General features: G+C 34.2%; 1 protein-coding gene across 26 annotated transcripts in view; it reads right to left on the reverse strand.

Annotated features, from left to right (window-relative positions):
- OSBPL8 (oxysterol binding protein like 8) overlaps window positions 1-20,664 on the reverse strand; it is a 216,990-nt gene that overhangs the window by 14,163 nt on the left and 182,163 nt on the right. For all 26 annotated transcript variants that reach the window (XM_065524596.1, XM_065524597.1, XM_005571596.4 and 23 more), the window contains 9 exons: window positions 19,701-19,782; window positions 19,298-19,396; window positions 17,394-17,490; window positions 11,583-11,681; window positions 8,450-8,547; window positions 6,529-6,618; window positions 4,467-4,603; window positions 2,672-2,857; window positions 2,255-2,342 (listed from right to left, as the gene is read on the reverse strand). In XM_065524596.1, coding sequence (XP_065380668.1) covers window positions 2,255-2,342; window positions 2,672-2,857; window positions 4,467-4,603; window positions 6,529-6,618; window positions 8,450-8,547; window positions 11,583-11,681; window positions 17,394-17,490; window positions 19,298-19,396; window positions 19,701-19,782 — 976 coding nt within the window. The remainder of the gene's footprint in view (window positions 1-2,254; window positions 2,343-2,671; window positions 2,858-4,466; window positions 4,604-6,528; window positions 6,619-8,449; window positions 8,548-11,582; window positions 11,682-17,393; window positions 17,491-19,297; window positions 19,397-19,700; window positions 19,783-20,664) is intronic.

Here is a 20,664-nt window from a genome sequence, read left to right on the forward strand (position 1 = left end):
CTGAGACATGTTATATGGTCTATCCTGAAGAATGTTCCATGTATACTTGAGAAGAATGTGCATTCTTCCGTGGTTGGGTGGATTGTTCTGTGTGTCTGCTAGGTCAAGTTGGTTTACAGTGTGGTTCAAGTTATCCATTTCCTCCTTATTGATCTTCTATCTAGAGGTTCTACCTATTGCTAAAAGTAATTTACTGAATTTTCCATCTATTGTTATAGAGCTGTTTCTATCTTCCAATTCTGTCAGTTTGCTTTGTATATTTTGGGGCTCTGTTGATTGGTGTGTATATACATATATATGAATTGACCCTTTTATCAATACGCCATGTTCCTTTTTGTCTCTTGTAACAAGTTTTGACTTAAAGTCTATTTAGTCTGACATTAGTATAAACACCTCAGCTTTCCTTTGGTTACTATTGGCCACCTCAGTTTTCCTTTAGTTGCTATTTGCACATAATATTATTTTCTAACCTTTCATGTTACTCTGTCTATGGATCTAAAGTGAATCTCTTGTACACAGCATATAGTTGGGTTATGTTTATTTTAATCAATTTTTACAATTTGTCTTTTGCTCAGAGAGTTTAATCTATTTACATTTTAAAGTGACTATGGATAAGAACTTCTGATTTTGCTACTTTCTATATGTCATATATGTTTTTTGTTTCTTAATTTACTCCATTACTGCCTGCTTTTGTGTTTCTTTCTTGTAGTAAACTGTTTTGATTCCCTTCTCATTTTCTTTTGTGTGTATTTTTTAAGGTATTTTATTTGTGGTTACTATGGGGATGACATTTACACCTACCTCTACAACAATCTAGTTTGAGTAGATACCAACTTAACTTCAGTAGTACACAAAAACTTTCCTCCTATACAGCTCCATCCTCTCTGCTTTTATGTTGTAACAAACTGTATCTTTATACATTGTATGTCTGATAACAAAGATATGTAATTAAGTTATTTTTCATTCATTTATTTTTTAAGTCCTGTAGGAAATAAAAGATGACTTACAAACTAAAATTACAACAGCACTAGTTTTATATTTGCCCAACTATTTATTGAAAATATTACTTCATACAGCTTTGAGTTTCATTTTATTCTGAAGGATTTCCCTTAGCATTTTTTTGTAGGGCAGGTCTAGTGGTAATGAACTCCCTCAGCTTTTATCTGGGAATGTCTTAATTTCTCCCCCATTTTTGAATGACAGTTTTGCCAGATATAGAATTCTTGATTGACAAGTTTTTTCTTCTACCACTTTAAATATGTCATTTCATTGCCTTCTGGCCTCCATGGTTTCTATGAGAAATCGGTTGTTAATCCTATGGATGATCCCTGATGTATGTGATAAGTTGCTTTTCTCTGCTGGTTTTAAGACTCTCTTTGGCTTTTGACAGTTTGCTGTGGTGTGGTTCTCTCTGAGATCATCCTACTTGGAGTTTGTTCAGCTTCTTGAATTTGTAGGTTTATATCTTTCACCAAATTTAGGGATTTGGGGGTCTTCTTTCCTTAAATATTCTTCATTCATTTCTCTGTCTTCTCTCTGTGGAACTCCCATAATGCAATGATAACCCACTTGATGGTGTCCCACAGGTCCTTTAGGCTCTGTTCATGTCACTTCATTCATTTTTCTTTCTCCTCCTCAGACTGGATAATTTCCATGATCTTATCTCTAAGTTTCCTGATCCTGTCTTATGCTTGCTTATATTTGCTTTTGAGTATCTCTGGTGAATTTTCATTTTCATTATACCTTTCAGCTCCAGAATTTGTTTGGCTCCCTTGAATAACTTGTCTTTACTGATTTTCTCAGAGATGAGTGCCTGTGTGTTTAAGTCCTTCAGGTAGTATCCTGACAGCTTAGGACAGACATATACAACTGTGTCTGAGGTCCACTCTGTTCCTTCTGGAACTAGGAACTTACACTGGCAATGCAGGGGCCCTTCAAGACTGCTACTGCACTGGGAAGGACCTGGGGCAAGGGCAGGAAAAATGCCATAAAGCTTTCCTCTCTTTGCACTTTCTTGATCCAGTGTTCACTTGGTTGCTGAACACCTCTGACTGTTTTCCAGAGTTCTGGCAAACTGAGTTGACAGTTTTTGCTTGTTTTCTGATGTTTTTTTGGGGTAACAAGAGTTCAGAGCTGCCTATTTTGCTCACCCCAAATTTTACATTTTGAAACCAAATTTTAAATGTTGGTTGTTACAGATACTAAAGATTTAACAAATTTATGTATCTAGTGTATCTGGTTTTTTATTACATACCATTGGAGTACGATGTTTCACTTTGGTCTGAATAACGCCATCTTTTTCAAATTGTATCATATCATTAAGTGGGTCCCATGGTCGGGTACTACACAAATCAAAAAAAAAAATACCATTTGCTCAATGACTAAACAAAGAACTTTAAAATTTTCTATTATATGATTCAATGTTATTAATAATTATATAAGTAGTTCTAATAATGAGATTTCCCCATATCTAATCTTTGGACCCTCATTTTATAGGCTAACTACTATCATAGAGTCAAGCTTATAATGAATGCAAAACCAAGTTTAAAAATCTCACACTAATATACATGGTTTAATTAAAAAATACTCCAGAAACAAATATTCTAGAAATAAAGGCAATAAACCATGCTAATAATATATTGTTTGAAATAAACTATTTTAAGTTACTTACTCTGCAAACTTGTAATGCCATTCTCCTGTGAGTGGATCAAGTTCAAATAATTTGCAAGACCATTCTTCATTTTTTGTTTTCCGATCTCTGGCAGCTTGTCTTTGAGCTTCTTCCAAAACGTACTTCTCTTGGGTAGCTTCAGTTTGGTCTTTGGCATTTATGGCTCGAGTTACCCGTTGCCAGAGTCTAATACATGTGCAAAAATAGTATTAAAAATGCAACAGAAAATAAAATCTATATAGAACAGGCTTCAATCCCCTTGTAGAGAAAAAAAATGCTCACATGAATTTCTGGCTTTGACAACACTTATGCTCACAGGCTTAGAAATGAGTCAAGATATAAATTCAGTCCCTTGAGTAGAGAGAGGGACTCTCTATGAACTAAGTTCATAAGTGGAGACTAATTTTATTTTTACTTGGCAAGAGAAACTTACTATATAGACTCTAAAACTCATGGTAGTAAGTGTTGCTGGCTCAAGATGATAGGAAAGTAATGAAGGTAAAGTTCAGGAATCTATGCTTTAAGCAAGCTTCCTAGATGATTCTTACACTGTTTAACATCCACTGGCTTCAGAAAGATCCATTAACGTAATGCAGTGCTTCTCAAGTTTGGATCCATGAATTATCAGAGAACTTTTATAATCAGAATCTCTGGGGTCAGGCCCAAGTATTGATACATTTTTAAAATGTTTCCCCAAAATATTTTAATGTATTGCCAGTGTTGAGAACCACTGGTTTAACAGAAAAGACTACTGAGGTAAAATGATATCCTCTACTAGTTTGTTCTTCTGTTAAATAAAAGTATATCTATATCCTACCCATCTAGAAAGGCAGCATGTTAAAACCAGAAGAAAAGGCTTTGGGATCGGATAGACTTGAGTCAAGTCCTAGAGCTGCCACTTCTTAGCTGGTGCACTTAAAGTTATTTATCCTAAGTCTCATTTCCTCATCTTCAAATATGCTGAATTATACACTCTCAAAAATTATCCTGTGTATGCCCTGGCAAAGCTTATCTCTGGATAAAGAACATCCAGTGGGTATGGCAGAATATTTAGAACTGGTATATACACATTCTTCCATCTTTGACAACCTTAATTTTGAGTGTAGAAAGGAAGGTACACACACACTTGAATTCCCATGAGAGAGAATAGTATGTATGTGGGAACATGTAGGGAGGACTAAGTTGCAAAATGAGTGTTTAGTGCCTAGCAAAGTATCTTTTATACATAAGTCTCTTTCTCTTAACACAAAGATATAATAACAATAAAATGGGGAATGTGTATATAATATTTTTGATTCAAAAAAGTTCATGACTTAAGAACAGAAATGATAGCCTTAATTATTATCCAACTAATAAGTCCTTTAGAAGCCAGTCCATCCAGTAACTTTATTTTTGTTTCAGAGAATGGTACAGAAGTAGATTCTGCACTATTCCCTTTACCTAGAGTTCTAATGCCTAAACTAGGTTAGAAAACAGTTGCCAGGTAGAAACTAAGAGTCACTAATTAGTCCTGTAATCTTATTTAAACAGAACTTTTTTTTTTTTTAAGGTTCTGGAGAAGTTGATAAAGAAAAACATGAGTAGTTTTGAGGTACAGAAAAGCAAGACGATATATATTATATTTATTTGACATTCTTATACACAGAAACAGAATACTGTCACATTCCACAAATGATAAACTATTTTGCTGAATTAAGATATGACAGAAGAAAGGTGACAAAATGACCATTTCATTAAGGAATTGAAAAACTACTCTCTGATCCTTATGAAGTTAGCTGTAAAACAGTATACTTACTTCTCTGATTCAAAATCTCCCTGTTCTTCAAATTTTACAGTGTGCCTTATTAATCTCCATTGCTTAATGTCAGGTGTTGGATTCCAGAAAACCTCTGAATTATCAGTCTTTTTATCAGTAATAAAAACTTCACTATCCTATATTTAAAGAAATTCAAAATTAATGTAGAGAATTATACTTAGAAGGCAATTTTATAGTATAGTAATATGATGGTGAGAATTTCTTTTGGTTAATCCTCCAGTTAAAAACATTTTTAAAAACAAATGTAACTAGCACTTTTCCAAAAGCCCCATGTTTCTTATCATTTTTATAAAAACATTAAGATTGAATACATAATACTAGTTAATTAAAAAGAATTTGGTTGAATATCCAGTTTGTGATATTTCACAAGTTTTACTTCATAAATTTCAAACATTACATGCAAAGCCTCAATAACCATCTCCAAACTGTCAAAGTAGAGCATAGTATTTGTTGCAGCTACAATGAGATGCTGTTGACTATCCATGGTTTCAATATACTCATACATACACATACACATCCCTCTGAAAGAGGCTTTCCTAGCATTAAAAATTTGAGGTCTATCTCTATCGAATAATCTTTCTAAGAGATGGTCTTACTCTCTTGTGTAGGCTGGAGTGCAGCGGTGCTATCTACCTTATCTATCTAATCTATTTTACCTATCCAATTTATCTACCTGTCTATCCATCCTTCTCTTTCTCTCTCTCACTCTCATCTCTCTCTCTCATCTATATCTATCTGAGACAGGGTCTTGCTCTCTCACCCAGGCTGGAGTGCAGTAGCACAATCATGGCTCACTGCAGCTTTCACCTCCCAGGCTCAAGCAATCTTCCTGCCTTGGCTTCCTGAGTAGCTGGGACAGGCATGTGCCATCATGCCCATCTAATTTTTTTATTTTTATTTTTAGTAGAGAAGAGGTCTCGTTATGTCACCCAGGCTGATCTCAAACTCCTGAGCTCATGCGATCCTCCTACCTCAGCTTTCCAAAGTGCTGGAATTATAGGTGTGAGTCACCCCACCTAGACAGAAATTTCGTTTTTTAAAAATGACTGCTACTTTTTTTCCAGAAGACGCTCAGATTTAAGGCAATTAAAAAAAATTTTCAGAGTGTATGTGGCCACTTAGCGGAGTCCCTAAATACAGTTTCACTTTCTCATATTTCTCAACATTTTCTGCTTACTGTATGCAGAAAGGAGCATATACTCTGTGCTCATAGTACAGTATATCCATGCGGTGCCATGATTCTTTTTATTCATTTAAGTGTCTCTTAACAAAATTACATAAATATGAATTTAGGTTAGCACAGAAGTAAATAAAAACCATTGCTCTCGTACACCACTATATCCTTTCCATGTTCCACTGAAAGGAATATAACCAATTGGAACTATGCTTCTTTCTTCTATGTGAGAGGCAGTAGAGTGCTGTGCATAAAAGCACAGCCCTGGAGCCAGGGTTCCTGGGCTTTAATTCTTGTTCCACCACTTACTTTGAGCAAATTATGTGACCTCTCTGTGCCTCAGTGTCCTCTTCTATAAAATGGGGACAATAATAAACAATAATAAAATGGTCATGGCACCTATATACTCACCTCATAGGGTTATTTGTTATAAATATTAAATCAGTTAATATGAGTAACATTCTTAAATAATGCAGTAAGTCATATATATAAGTGTTAACTATTTCTACTGATTTTAAAGTTTTGGAAATAAAATATTACATAAAATTCATTATTGTTGATAACAGATCAACACCAAAATATCTGCTATTAAGCTGATGCCTATGTTAAATAGTGATGTTTTCAGCAATGGAATAAGTTTTAAATTTTAAATGTGATTGTTATTTTTTTTTCCCACAGAATAAAATCCTTTACAAAAATATGTACCCTCTCCCCTCCAGCTCACATACTCTTCCTCAAGGAGACCTTGCCACTCTCCCAGTGAGAAGTGGGATCTATATTTCTTCTCCTTGAATTTGGGTGGTCTTACAATTCTCCAAATAATAGACGACAGTGGAAGTAAAATTCTTTACAATACAAAATACTTACCCAATGACCTTCCAAAGTAGCTAGGACTTCTTTTCCCAGTTTAAGTTTCCCTGATATTTGATTAACACAGTCACTACTCCCTAGGAATGGCTTTCAAATGAGAAAATGTTAAAACATTTTACTTAGCACTTATATTTACATATAATGTAAAACCAAAACAAAAAAACAACAAAAATTACTTGCATAGTTACAGTGCTCTTGAATGCACAAGCAGTAAAAAATACTGACTCAAATTTCAGTTAGAAATGTTTAATAAGAAATCTGAATTGCTGCTATGAAAAAATAGGATAAAACAAGCAGACTATGTTAAATGAAAATAAACATATGAAGAAAGATCACACTGATATAACTGACTCATGTTCCATGTATGCTCAAATCCTGTCTCCTTACCTAACTGTCAAGACTGTGCCCTATCAATGTGACATTATCTTAAGCAATAACAACTCAGTAAACCTAAGGGAATTAAACGATCCATTGAAATAACACCCCTTCCTTAAAAAATAAACAAAAGTAAAATACATAGCTAAAAAAAGCCTACAAAAAATAAAATTAGAAGGAATATATTTTGAGTTACTATAATACCTAACGTCTCTCCTTAGAGACAAAATTTTGATGCTCCAATGTAATACTTAAAGGCGTCATATATACTTAAGAACTCATTCATCATGATCTTCAAACATTATCATCACCATACAAGCAAAATTTTGCCAAGGTGAAAGAAAAATAAAAAAAAGACATTGCATCAAATAATACTTAAGAGGTCTTTTTCATTAGAGCAAAATTGCTTATCAGCTGGATATCAACATAGCAGCAATTTAGTAATATTACATAGTTCACAGAAATATTTTTATCTGAACATAATATACTATTGTTCAAGAACAATTAATTCACATTAAGTTCTCAAATTTCCCTTTCATTTTGAGGCAGACAAAAATTTCCAAAGATGGCCTTGACAATAGGTACCCTCTCCCCTCCGGCTCACATACTCTTCCTCAAGGAGACCTTGCCACTCTCCCAATGAGAAGAGGGGTCTATATTTTTTCTCCTTGAATTTGGGTGGTCTTATAATTCTCCAAATAATAGACGACAGTGGAAGTGATATAATTTGGCTTCTCAGACTAGGTCATAGAAAGCAAATGCAGCTTCTGCCTTGCTCATTGGGGCACTTGCACTTTGAAACCCTCAACTGCCAAGTAAGAAGTCTACTTTGAGGCTGTCATGCTGTCAGGAAAGCAAGTCACATGGAAAGGCCGTGTATACAGGTGCTCAGATTAGCAGTCCTAGTCCTTCGGTCACCCTAGACCAGGTATCAGATATGTAGTGATAAGCCTTCAGGTGATTACAGTCCCTAACTATTGAGTCACCCATGGCCTACAAAGTCTTTCTGAGACCCCAGACATTATGAAGCAGAGATAAGCTATTCCCAATATGCCCTGTCCAAATGTTTGACTCATAGAACTCACAAGGAACAGCACAGTTATTAAGTCTGTTGAGTTTTAGAGTAATTTATTACATAGAAATAGTGACTAATACAACTGTGCCTTAGTTTACACAGCTAGACTGCAAGATGACACATATCTTCTAGTATTTGGCAAAAACAATCCTTTAATTTATTAAGAAATTTCTGTCTAATCACTTCTTAAATCTCATCTTCTATATAATACCCACAGTTTTACTAATTAAGATGAAAAACAAAAAATGTCTTTGTGTTAATTTGAATTTTCCAAGGCTGCTATCTTAGGCTATCCGAAGATACTCACCTAGCCTTGTCCTTATCCCTTAGATGCTCTTATCTTTGACCTGATGTAAATTGTTTTCTTACATTTAGTCCTTAATTAGGAAATACATGGTGCCCATTATTCAATATTTATTGTATGGCTCTCCTTCTAGTTAGGTGATACCTACTATTATCTCTACTAACCTTTAGTTTAAATTCAAGTATTGCACTGTATCCAGTTTTTTGACATGTAATATTGACTGTTCCACCAAGCTCCAGTGTCATTGTACCATAAAGAATTCCTAAAGGAAAAAGATTTGACAAAAAATTTATATGTATATGGCTCACAATAAACAGTTTAGTAATCTAATCTCCTTTTAGGAGGAACATAATTCAAAATCACTCTGTCCCACTCAAATGAAAATCTATAATATAGACATAAAGATGGTTCTGTGGGATATAAATAGATAACAGCTGATTCACATTATGTGCAGATTCCCTATCTGTAAATTCACCTACTCAGTAAAATATCAATACCCAGAGTGCTTCTGTAGTCATTTGGAGACATGCAGAGTAGTGAAAAATTTGAGTCACCTGATGCACCCATTCTGAGCTGAGGTTGAGCAAGGCAAACACTCTTCCTTGTTTCAGCTTCCACATTGTTAAAAAAAAAAAAGTGTCCTTTTTGCAGTGTATTTACTACCATGTTTTCACATTTTTGTGCTTTTCATTGGTGGTTTTGCTGTTTAAAGTGGACCCACATGTAGTGTTGCACTGCTGTCTAGTGTTCCTAAGTGCAAGAAAGCTATAATGTATCTTATAGGGAAAATGTGTGTTAAAAGCTACATGTAGGTTTTAGTTCTATTGGCTGTTAGTTCAAGGTTAATGAATCAATAATATGTAATTAATGTTATAATGACATCAGGTTTCTTTAAATAGAAGCACACATAAAACAAGGTTATGTACTGATTGACTGGTTGATGAAAATGTTAGGACAAGAGGCTCACACGAATCCAATCTCATACTCCCCCCAGGAGCAATGGCTCAGTATTTGCTAACTCAGTGGTGACTTTATATAACCACTGCAAATAACAAGAATCAAATGCATAAGCAAAGCAAACAAAAAAACTACAGAATAAGTTCTGTGTTTAAAAGCTGGGGAAACTCTAGGTTTAACAAAGCTAAACAGGCTGTGTATGTGCTGTTGGTCTAAGATGTTAAGGCAGCCTTTAACATGCAACGTACAATATTATCTTTTGAGAGGGGAACAGACTATGTAATGTTTCTCATACTTATTTGGCTATGGAACTCTTATTTTACAAAACAATTTGTGAGGCTAGTGACTTGGGGGAACATACCTTAGAAAACATACAGGGTGAAACAGCTTATAAAAATCATTTCATATGCTCAGTCACAAGCGGTTATAACTTCTTTTCTTTTTCCATGCATTGCTATAAAAAATTTTCCCTATTGTTAGCTAAGTATGGGCACGGATATCTACATGGAACATAATTTTATTTTTTCTAAATGATAGAAAATTTAAATATATTTGTTCTTATCAATTCATAAAGATATTTCACTCCATGCTTACTTCAAGCTCTAAGAATAATCTAGACTCAGGCCGTAAGTTAGCCTCTTTTGTACATGCTGGGTTGGCCTTCAATAAGATTCAACCCTCCCAGGTTTCTCAACTGTGAAATAAGGCCATATCAAATAATTCCTTTTAAATTATACTTTAAGTTCTGGGATACATATGCAGAACGTGCAGCTTCGTTACATAGGTATACATGTGTCATGGTGGTTTGCTGCACCTATCAACCCATCATCTACATCAGGTATTTCTCCTAATGCTATCCCTCCCCTTGCCCCCCACCTCCCGACAGGTCCCAGTGTATGATGTTCCCCTCCCTGTGCCCATGTGTTCTCACTGTTCAACTTCCACTTATGAGTGAGATCACGTGGTGGCTGATTTTCTGTTTCTGTGTTAGTTTGCGGAGAATGATGGTTTCCAGCTTCATCCATGTCCCTGCAAAGGACTTAAACTCATCCTTTTTTATGGATGCAAACTCTTCTATGGTATGTATGTGTCACATTTTCTTTATCCAGTTTATCACTGATGGGCATTTGGGTTGGTTCCAAGTCTTTGCTACTGTGAATAGTGCTGCAATAAACATACATGTGCATGTGTCTTTATAGAATAATTTATAACCCTTTGGGTATATACCCAGTAATGGGATTGCTGGGTCAAATGGTATTTCTAACTCTAGATCCTTGAGGGATTGCCACACTGTCTTCCACAATGGTTGAACTAATTTACACTCCCACCAACAGTGTAAAAGTGTTCCTATTTCTCCACATCCTCTCCAACATCTGTTATTTCCTGACGTTTTAATGATCACCATTCTAACTGGCATGAGATGGTGTCTCATTGTGGTTTGATTTGCATTTCTCTAATGACCAGTGATAATGAGCTTTTTTTGAAAAGTGTCTGTTCGTATCCTTTGCCCACTTTTCATACTGAATAATTTCTATGTTCCCAAAATAGAGGATAATTACCAAAAAAGTTATTTTTAAGATTTTAAGAAACCGGTTGGAAGGGAGGATACACATCATGACCACACTAAACTGATGCAAAACAGTTGAAAGTTCAGAATGCAGAGGTAACCACCTGGGTTCAGATCCTGACTTGCTGCATTTTAGCTGTGTGATCTCAGGCATATTAAGCCTCTTTGTGCTTCATTTTTCCTCTTCTATAAAAAGGGAATAATAATATTTCTATTTTATAGGAGCTGCTGAAATGATTAAATAAATGCATTGAATAGTTGGGTGCCTAGTATGTTGTAATGTCGTACATGACAATTATTTTGTAACACCCTTATCTGTATTTTAAATAATGGGTCAAAAAGCATAATACATTAAGAAATTGCCAAATGAGGGTGAGAAAAATCTTTTAAAAACTTGGTACACTAAAAAATAGTAAATTAAAATTTTCAAAAAGCATGCAAAAAGAAGAAAATCATCTTTACAGATTCTGAAATAACAGTTTTGTCAAATTTGAAAATTTGCACATCAGGTAAGTGCAAAGAAATTTAATTATGATAAGTCAGTCTCTTCTGACTAAAGTATACATCACAAAAAGGTCCATTACAGGTGAATTAATTCACCACAGAAATATTCAGCAAATGATAGCAATAATCTTAAATATCTGTAAACCAAGGATGCTTTCAAACAAAATATAAGTCTGACTCCATCAATCACAAAGCATAACAAATCACAGCTACATACATTTACTTAAAAGGAAAGCTTAATATCTAACTCATGTATAGAAAATATTTACCTTTACAATGAGCATATGGCATTGTCATTACATAATCTTCACCTCTATTCAAGAAAGTTAACCGTGCTTCTCCCTCTAATATTGCAGATAATGAGTTTCCTGAAATAAAATGTTGTTTATTAAATTTCACAAAACATATTCAACCAATTCAAAACAAACAAAATATATTTAGAACACCTACTAGACATCTACAGTGGAAAGTCTTAAAAATGTCTCAATCTCAATGTGCCCAAACATGTATTCATTACCTTATATCCAAAACATATTTCATCCTTGTTCTCATTTTTACATAATGACTACTTTTAAAAGATACAGTTATGTGCTTTTTTATAATTAAAAAAAATTTTTTTTTGAGATGGAGTGTCTCACTCTGTTGCCCAGGCTGGAGTGCAGTGGAGTGATCTTGACTCACTGCAATCTCCACCACCAGGGTTGAGCAATTCTCCTGTCTTAGCCTCCCGAGTGGCTGTGATTACAGGCGTGTACCACCACGCCCAGCTAATTTTTATATTTGCAGTAGAGACAGGGTTTCCCCATGTTGGCCAGGCTGGTTTTAACTCCTGACCTTGGGTAATCTGCCCGCCTCAGCCTCCCAAAGTGCTGGGATTACAGGCATGAGGCACTGCACCCGGCCTATTTTATGAGAGTTATAAGAAAATGAGAAAACATGGAGAATACTTAATATTAATAAAACACTGTTTCGCCGAATAGCCTAATTTTCTTTTTTGAATAAAACTATTATTTTTTAGCTGTAAGTCACATTACTTTACAAATCTCAAGCTTTAAATGCTTATAATTGATATAATAATCCTATAGACAATTTAGAAAAATAAAAAATATAAAGCACCAAAATATAGTCAACAATAAAATACTATGGTAATTTCTTCTAAGTTTTCTCATGTATGCATTTTCTCTCCTTCTATTCTCAGTTTTACTTAAGTATAAATTTACATATAGTAACTAACCCATTTTAAGTGTGAAATTCGAGTTTTGGAAATTGCAGAGTGATATAACCACCACCACAATCAAGATACAGAACTTCCCATTATCCCCAAAAAGTTCCTCCTTGCCCCTGAGCAGTCAATCCTTTCCCTCAGCCCCAGGAAACCACTGGTCCATTTTAAATCACTGGCTTTACCTATTCTAGAATTCTGTACAGATGGCATTATAGAAGATGTAGCTTGCTATGTTTTACTTCCTTCAATTAGCACAATGTCTTTCAGGTTCACCCACATTGTTGTATAAGAATTCTATTCCTTTTTATTGTTAGTTAGCATTCTGTAGTTGTGACATTTCCTTACTAGTTGATGGTCCTTAAGTTGTGTTTAGTCCTGGATTATTATGAATAATGTTGTGTATACTTAAGAATATTTATGTACAAGTCTTTATGTAGCCATCTATTTTCATTTTTTCATGGGTAAATACCTAGGAGTGGAATTTCTGAGTTTACGGTACATGCATGTTTAACTCTGGACAATCATTTCTCCCACGTCAAAAAACATTTGACCATGTGTACAGGTCTACATCTGAACTCTATTCCATTCCATTAATTTATATATCTACCATTACATCAATTCCACACTGTAATGATTACCTTAGCCTTATACTAAAATGAGGCAGTGAAAGACCTCTTGTTCTTTTTCAAAATTGTTTGGCTGTTTTGGGTCCTTGGCTTTTCAAAGTAATTTTAGAGTCAACTTGCCAATATCTTCAAAAAAGCCTGCCAAGATTATGATTAGGATTGCATTGAGTCTATGGCTCAATTAATGGAGCTCTATTATCTTAATATTAAATATCTCAATATATAAACATAGTCTATCTATCCATTTATTTGGATCTTCTTTAATTTTCCTCAGCGATGTTTTAGTCTTCAGTATATAGGACTTACATCTTTTATTAAATTTATTTTTAAATATATTATTTGGATGCTATTATAATTGGAGTTGTTTTTAAATTTCATTCTGAGCCAGGCATGGTGATGTGTGCCTGTAATCCCAGCTACTCAGGAGGCTGAGATGAGAGGATCCCTCATAGTAAGACACTGTCTCAAAAAAAAAAAAAAAAAATATCTATATATATATATATACACACACTTCTGCAAGTATTCATTTCTAGTATATAGAAATATGACTAATTTTTCTATTTTGACCATGCATCTTGAGACCTTACTAAATTCACTTATTAGTTATATGAGCTTTTTTTGTATATTCTTGAAGATTTTCTATATAATCTGGTATATAAACGGCTTATCTTCCTCCTTTCAATCAGTATGCTATTTTTCCCTTTAATTTGCCTACTGCATTGGCTAGGACCTCTAATACAATTATGTATAGAAGTAATGAGAGTAAACATCCTTGCCTTGCTCTTGATCTTAGGTAGAAATTATTCAGTTTTCACCCTAAAAGTATGAAGTTGGCTATGTATTTTTCATAGATGCCTTTAATCTAGTCCTAGTTTCTTGAGGACTAAGAAATAAATAGGTGTTGAATTCTGTCAAATCATTTTTCCGTATCTATTGAAATCATACTTTTCTTCTCTGTTATTCTATTAATATGGTAAATTACATTTTTATCAGATGATAAACCAACCTTGTATTCCCGAGACAAAATCCATTTCATCATATTATTCTTTTAATATATTGATCATGATACTTTTACTTATATGTATATGTCCATATATTATTCTTCCTATATGTTGATTTGTTACTACTTAAGAATTTTTGCATGTATGTTCATAAAGGATATTAGATCTGTAGTTTATTTTCTTGTAATCTCTGGTTTGGGGATCAGGATAATCTTGGCCTCATAAAATGATCTGAGGACTGTTTTTTCTTCTATTTTCTGCCAAAAATTGTGTAGAACTGTTATTTCTGCCTTAAATCTTTAGAAGAACTCAAGACATCTGGGCCTGGAGTATATCCTTGAAGAAAGATTTTAAATTACTAAATCAATTTATCTGATATAAGAGTATTACAATTTTACACCACTACTTGGGTCAGCCGTGGTAATTCGTATCTCTTAAGAAAATCTGCCCATTTCAAATTTCTGTCTCTTTTAATTCTGTTTTTGCTTCATATTGAAGTTCTATGCTTAGGTACATAGGCATTTATGATTATTATGTTATCCTGAAGAACTGAACCTTTTTATTTCATTATGAAATGTTCTTTATCTCTATTAACATGTTTTTGTCTTGAAATCTATTTTATTAATATACTCACTCAACTCTACTTGTACTTAATACTTAATACTTAATAGTTTAGCTTTTAACTTTTACTTTCCATTTACTTTCTTTTTTTTTTTTTCCTTTCTTGAGACAGAATCTTGCTCTTGTTGCCCAGGCTGGAGTGCAGTGGTATGATCTCAGCTCACAGCAACCTCTGCTTCCCGGGTTCAAGTGATTCTCCTGCCTCAGCACTCCGAGTAGCTGGGATTACAGGTGTATACCACCATGCCCAGCTAATTTTTGTATTTTTAGTAGAGACAGGATACATTTTGGCCCGGCTAGTATGGAACTCCTGACCTCAGGTGATTCACCCACCTTGGTCTCTCAAAGTGCTGGTATTACAGGACTGAGCCACCATGCTCGGCCTACTTTCCACTTACTTTCAACCTATTTGTGTGTCTACATTTAAGGTATGTTGGTCCTTGCTGTTTTAGCTAATCTGATAATCACTGTCTTATGAGATTATTTGGGCCATTAAGACTGATACAATCATATTATTGGGTTTTGGTCTATCATTTTGCTATGTGTTTTCTATCTGTCCCCTCTGATTTTTGTTCCTTGATTGGGCTTTCCTGTTTCTTTTATAAATTATTTAAACTATTGTTTAAAATTTTCAAATAATTTCATTTTAATTTTCTTACTGACTTTTTGCCTATACCTTTTGGTGGTGATTTTTCTTCGTGTGTGTTTGCTCTAGTGTAGGGCTTCTCAATGGTAGCATTCCTGACATTTAGGGGACCGGATAATTATTTGTTGTAGGGAGTTATCCTGTGCATTGTAGGATGTTTAGCAGCATTTCTGGCATCTACCTACTGGATTTCCCAACTGTGAGAACCCAAAATGTCTTCAGACATTGCCAAATGTCTCCTGAGGAGAACCACTGCTTTAGGGATTACAATATTTATCTTCAGAATGTCACAGTTGGCTGGGTGCAGTGGCTCATGCTTGTAATCCCAGCACTTTGGGAGGCTGAGGCGGGTGGATCACTTGAGGGCAGGAGTTCAAGACCAGCCTGACCAACATGGTGAAACCCCATCTCTACTAAAAATACAAAAATTCGCTGGGCGTGGTGGTGGGTACCTGTAATCCCAGGTACTAGGGAGGCTGAGGCAGGAGAATTGCTTGAACCCGGGAGGCAGAGGTTGCAGTGAGTCGAGATTGTGCCATTGTACTCACTTACAGTTAATCTTTTACCACTTTATATAGAAAAGAAAATTTTACTACTTCTAGGTCCATTCTCTTCCAGGCTTATATACTACAGTTACATGTGTTAAATCTGCATATGTTATAAAACTCACAAGATAATGCTGACATTTCTGTTTTGAACAGTTACATGTATTAAAAGGAAAAAATAAGAAAAAATGTCTTTTGAATTTACCTATAGGTTAACCAATTCTGACAATCTTAAATTCATTCTAGATTTAATAGACTCTTTCAAATTATAAAGGAACAGATAGCTCTGATGTATATAAATTGTACCATAACACAGAAAAAAGGCCCACTGATGAAGTAATCCCAGAAAGCAAGCTATGCACCTTGTACTCAATAAAAATTTCTATAAAGTTAGAACACACACTCAGAAAAGCCATTTATACTATAGTCAGGGTAGAAGAATGGAGGGATGAAAGGTGAAGTAGGTAAGAAATATATCAAATATAAAATACATATAAACTTAAGGGGAAAAAAAAAAAAACAAGCAATCACCATCTTAAACAAAACAAGGTTAAAAAAACAAAACAAAAAAACCCCCAAAACCAAATGAAAACAAACATCAAGGGAAATAAAAGATACCTTGAAGAAATATAACACATACCAGGTTCCTGATCAAAAACTACTCTTAGATATCCCTGTGGCAGACTTAACTATGGCTCACCACATGCTCAGGTAACCAAACCTTGGATTTCTGTTTACATACTTTATTTTTCCTTTTTTATCATAATAATTTTTTTCACTCAGGTTTAAAATTCTTTGGTTGAAATTTAATTGTTCTTCATTTAAACATTTTAAAACACTATATAAAAGCATTTTAAGGTTATATATGTTTTACTGGTATATAGCTTTGGCAATGATTTGTTTGAACTGTCAAAGTTTTTGTATTAATGTTTCCTACTATAACCTTTTCTCTATTTTCCCTTGTACTTTGCAAACAGTTTTTTTTGGTATGTTATTTAGTCCAAAGTTAAATATATTTACCGATTGACCCTGGGCCAGGTCTCCTAAACATACTTGAATTCTTCCTCTCTGTTCAAAGACTACAATAGAAAGACTGATCCCTTAGATACACTGAGATGAAACACAAAAAACTGGTCAGACTAAAGGCAAAAGAAATACTTTATGCACTAAAGGGCTATAATGGGCAATCATTCTGTCTTTTCATAAGTGATGTTTATGATATATTTACATATATGTGATGAATACATAAGCCACACCTTTATGAGTGGGCAGAAAAAAGCCATTATTAAAGGAAAGATGATATTTAAAATGACAAACTCCATGTTGCAAATAGCCCATGACACTTACTAAATAAAAGCTCACCGGAAAATAATACCTCCCAGGAATGGGTGCAAGTTGGGACAGGGGGAAACTCACCATAAAACTTGGACTTAGCCAGGATACTACCACTAAGACAAAATCCATCTTTTCGATTACTAACATAAAAGGCAGATATTGGTGGATGATGGGACACCTATTAAACACAAGAAAAAACATGCATATATAAAATATAAAAACATGTTTATATAAAGTATAAAAAGATAAGCATATTATTGTGCCATTATCAAAAGTTCAAGTCTTATAATGAGTAAGAAAAAACATTTAATAAGCAGTAAAATTAAATATTGATGGTTATAGTAACCAGCTTCCTGTCTCCTAGTGAGACCTACACTCCTGGTATTCACATAGGCCCCTCTTATATTGTACTGAAATTGGTTTGTGTGGAAGTGATACTATGTAATTTCTGAAATTAGGTTACAAAGCACCTTCCACGTTGGGGGCTCTCTCTGCCGATCTCTCAATCATTAGTTCTGAAAAGCCATCTTTGAGATTGTGAAAAACCCTATAGAGAAGCCTATGTGATGAGGAACTGAGTTCTTCTGTCAACAGTCATGTGATGAACCTGGACATGAATCTTCCTGTCCAGTCAAGCCTGTAGATGACTGCAAAGCTGGCTGACAGTTTGACTGCAAGCTCATTAGAAATCCTGAGCCGGAACCACCCAGCTAAGCAGATCTCGGACTCCTGAACCTCATCATATGAAATAATAAATACTGCTTTAACCCATTCAGTTTTGGCAGTAATTTTTTAGACAGCAATTGATAACTAATATAGTGATTAGTCTTCATAGGGATTACTGAATGACTATAAGAAACAAAAATAAAAAACACGTTATTTAATAATCTAATGCCTTCAACAATATATTTACCTCTTATGTTCTCTTACATGAGACAAACTAAAATCAGCATCTCAAGCTTCTTAATTTCATGAAGAATTAAATCATTGACTTTTAAAAAATTTAATATAGATGAGTGGTTTTGACTTGAGGGGGTTATCAAAACCTCTAGAAGAAGGTTTTCCAAAGAATACACGGTCTTCTCATTCTCCTTACACTCAAAGAGAATTACCATAAAAAGGAGCCACTGTTATTGAAAGAGAATGTCATATTCCTCAAGTTTATGCAGACAGAAGACTGAAAGTCATGATTATGGATGTATATGAGTTCAAATTAATGAAAGTTTAAAAACTAAAATATTTTCTGTCTGTATACAACAAAAAGAGAGGTATCACAGGGGAGAAGAGGGAGTTAAAGAAGCTAACAATTCAATTAGGAAAATAAATATTCTGTAAAAAGGTAAATGATACGAATGTTAAAATAATAGCTTAATGGATAATCACAAAAACAATACAGAAGTTTGAGAAGGGAAAAATCACTGGGAGCTGCAGTCATTTGGATCATGAAGGATAAGTGAGTCAGGGTTTGTTTTGATAAAGAATAGCTAAGAAGAAATACTGGAGTGGGAGAATTAAATTTAAAAATGAGGTAAGAAAGTGTGAGATCAGGTTACCTAGTCATGAACTGCACAGGTTTGACTACTGTGGAGAACTAGAAAGGTATTAATTTGAGATAAATTTGGAAAAGATATAGAGGACTTTGAATGCCAGACAAATGAATGCCACACCACTGAATAATTCTGAGCATGATCAAAAGTTGTTTTGGAAATACGAGTTCGGCCAAAAAATAAACATTAAAAAAAGGGCAGGGGGTATAGCAAAGGAAAAATAAATATTTATTTTTGGTCAAAGGATTCCATGAGTGTAATAATAATACCTATGAATATGACATTTAGTAGTATTTAATACTAAAAGGTTAAATGTTTACCAAATGTGCACAAGTAAGAAAGGCTAAATAATAGTGAGTTTACTGAGTAAATATTTTCTATAAAAATATTCCAGTAACTTCCAGATAAGTTTTGTTTCCATACATGCATTTCTAATACCTGTTCAGCAATATAAAAAGTTTTGCTGTTTGTTCTGGGATGAATCCATAAACAACGAAAAGTCTCACCAAGTATAGGATTATAAGGTTTCTTCAGTCCCTGGTTTAAAAAAAAAATGCAATTTCAAATTACAAATACAAAGGATTCAAAATAGCTTAAACTAGTCAAAATGGGTTTAACTGTACCATGTGGGAACCATCCTTATAAAATTTCAGAGTAAATAAAATTTACATTAAATAAAATTAAACGACTTCAATCATAATACAGGTCTAAATCATCAGGTATTCTGCAATTTTGCTAAGTCAAAGAAGCCCAGTAATGTAATTGTTAACAATCTACAGATTACATAAAATATAAAGCACTCATAAAACACTAAAGACAATAAAATACAAACAAACATTACCTTTGGCTTTTTATAGAATCCTGACAAATACCATTTCACTACTTTCTTCAAACGGAAATAAGGATTTTCTTCAAGAGCAGCCCTAAAACACAAAATGGTAAACAAAAATTTTATAAAATAAATCACAAATTCTCTCTCACATTTATTAACTAATAACCGAGTATGAAATATGATTGGAAAACATAATTCTTATTTTAAATGGATGACAAAACAAGCATGTAATCAATTTTCAACCATGTAAATCCATTTCTGTTTTTCTTAACCTGGTCACATTTTCCCACTCTTTGGTACACTGCCCGGGTCTTCGCTAAAGTAGATTTTGGAAACTCTCCAAACCAAGGTTTCTGAATTGGGATTCTGCAGAACCTGAGATGTTGTTAGTGGCTCTGTGAAAATTGTGATTGAAAAAAATAAAAATGGATTTTGGATTCATGCACTGTGTGATTTCTAGCATTTGCAATGATAGGCAGTGGCCAAGCAGCCTCATTAACAATTCTGATAGAAGTCTTCAGCCTCATATGTCAGTGAAGGACTAATGTTTACTTGGTTGAGTCCATTCTCAGTTGTTGATGTTAGAGTAGATCAATGGTAACTGGTGGGTGCTGTAGTGCATGTAGGGGAGGACATACGTTGACGTTAGCCTCTTTTGTGCAAAGTACTTATCTAAATATAGGATTTTATGGGTATGCAGTCCTTAGTACAAAACACAGAAGTTTCAAATTACAAATATGAAGCAGAGTCAAAATAATTAAATCAATACAGAAGGTTTTAACCTATTTTTATTCTTCAACCTGCTCTTGTGTACTATCAACTGATTTTCCAGAATAAAAACTCAACCAGAATAATGGATAATCAAAGAGTAATTTTCATTTTAAAGAAGTTTGTAGGAGCCATGACTCAGCTGCCCCCCATACAATTCTGCTGTTGTTGTAATCATTGCAAAAACCTGATTGTGTATGTCTGA

Source organism: Macaca fascicularis, chromosome 11, assembly GCF_037993035.2.
Source record: "Macaca fascicularis isolate 582-1 chromosome 11, T2T-MFA8v1.1".
NCBI classification, from domain to species: Eukaryota; Metazoa; Chordata; class Mammalia; order Primates; family Cercopithecidae; genus Macaca; species Macaca fascicularis.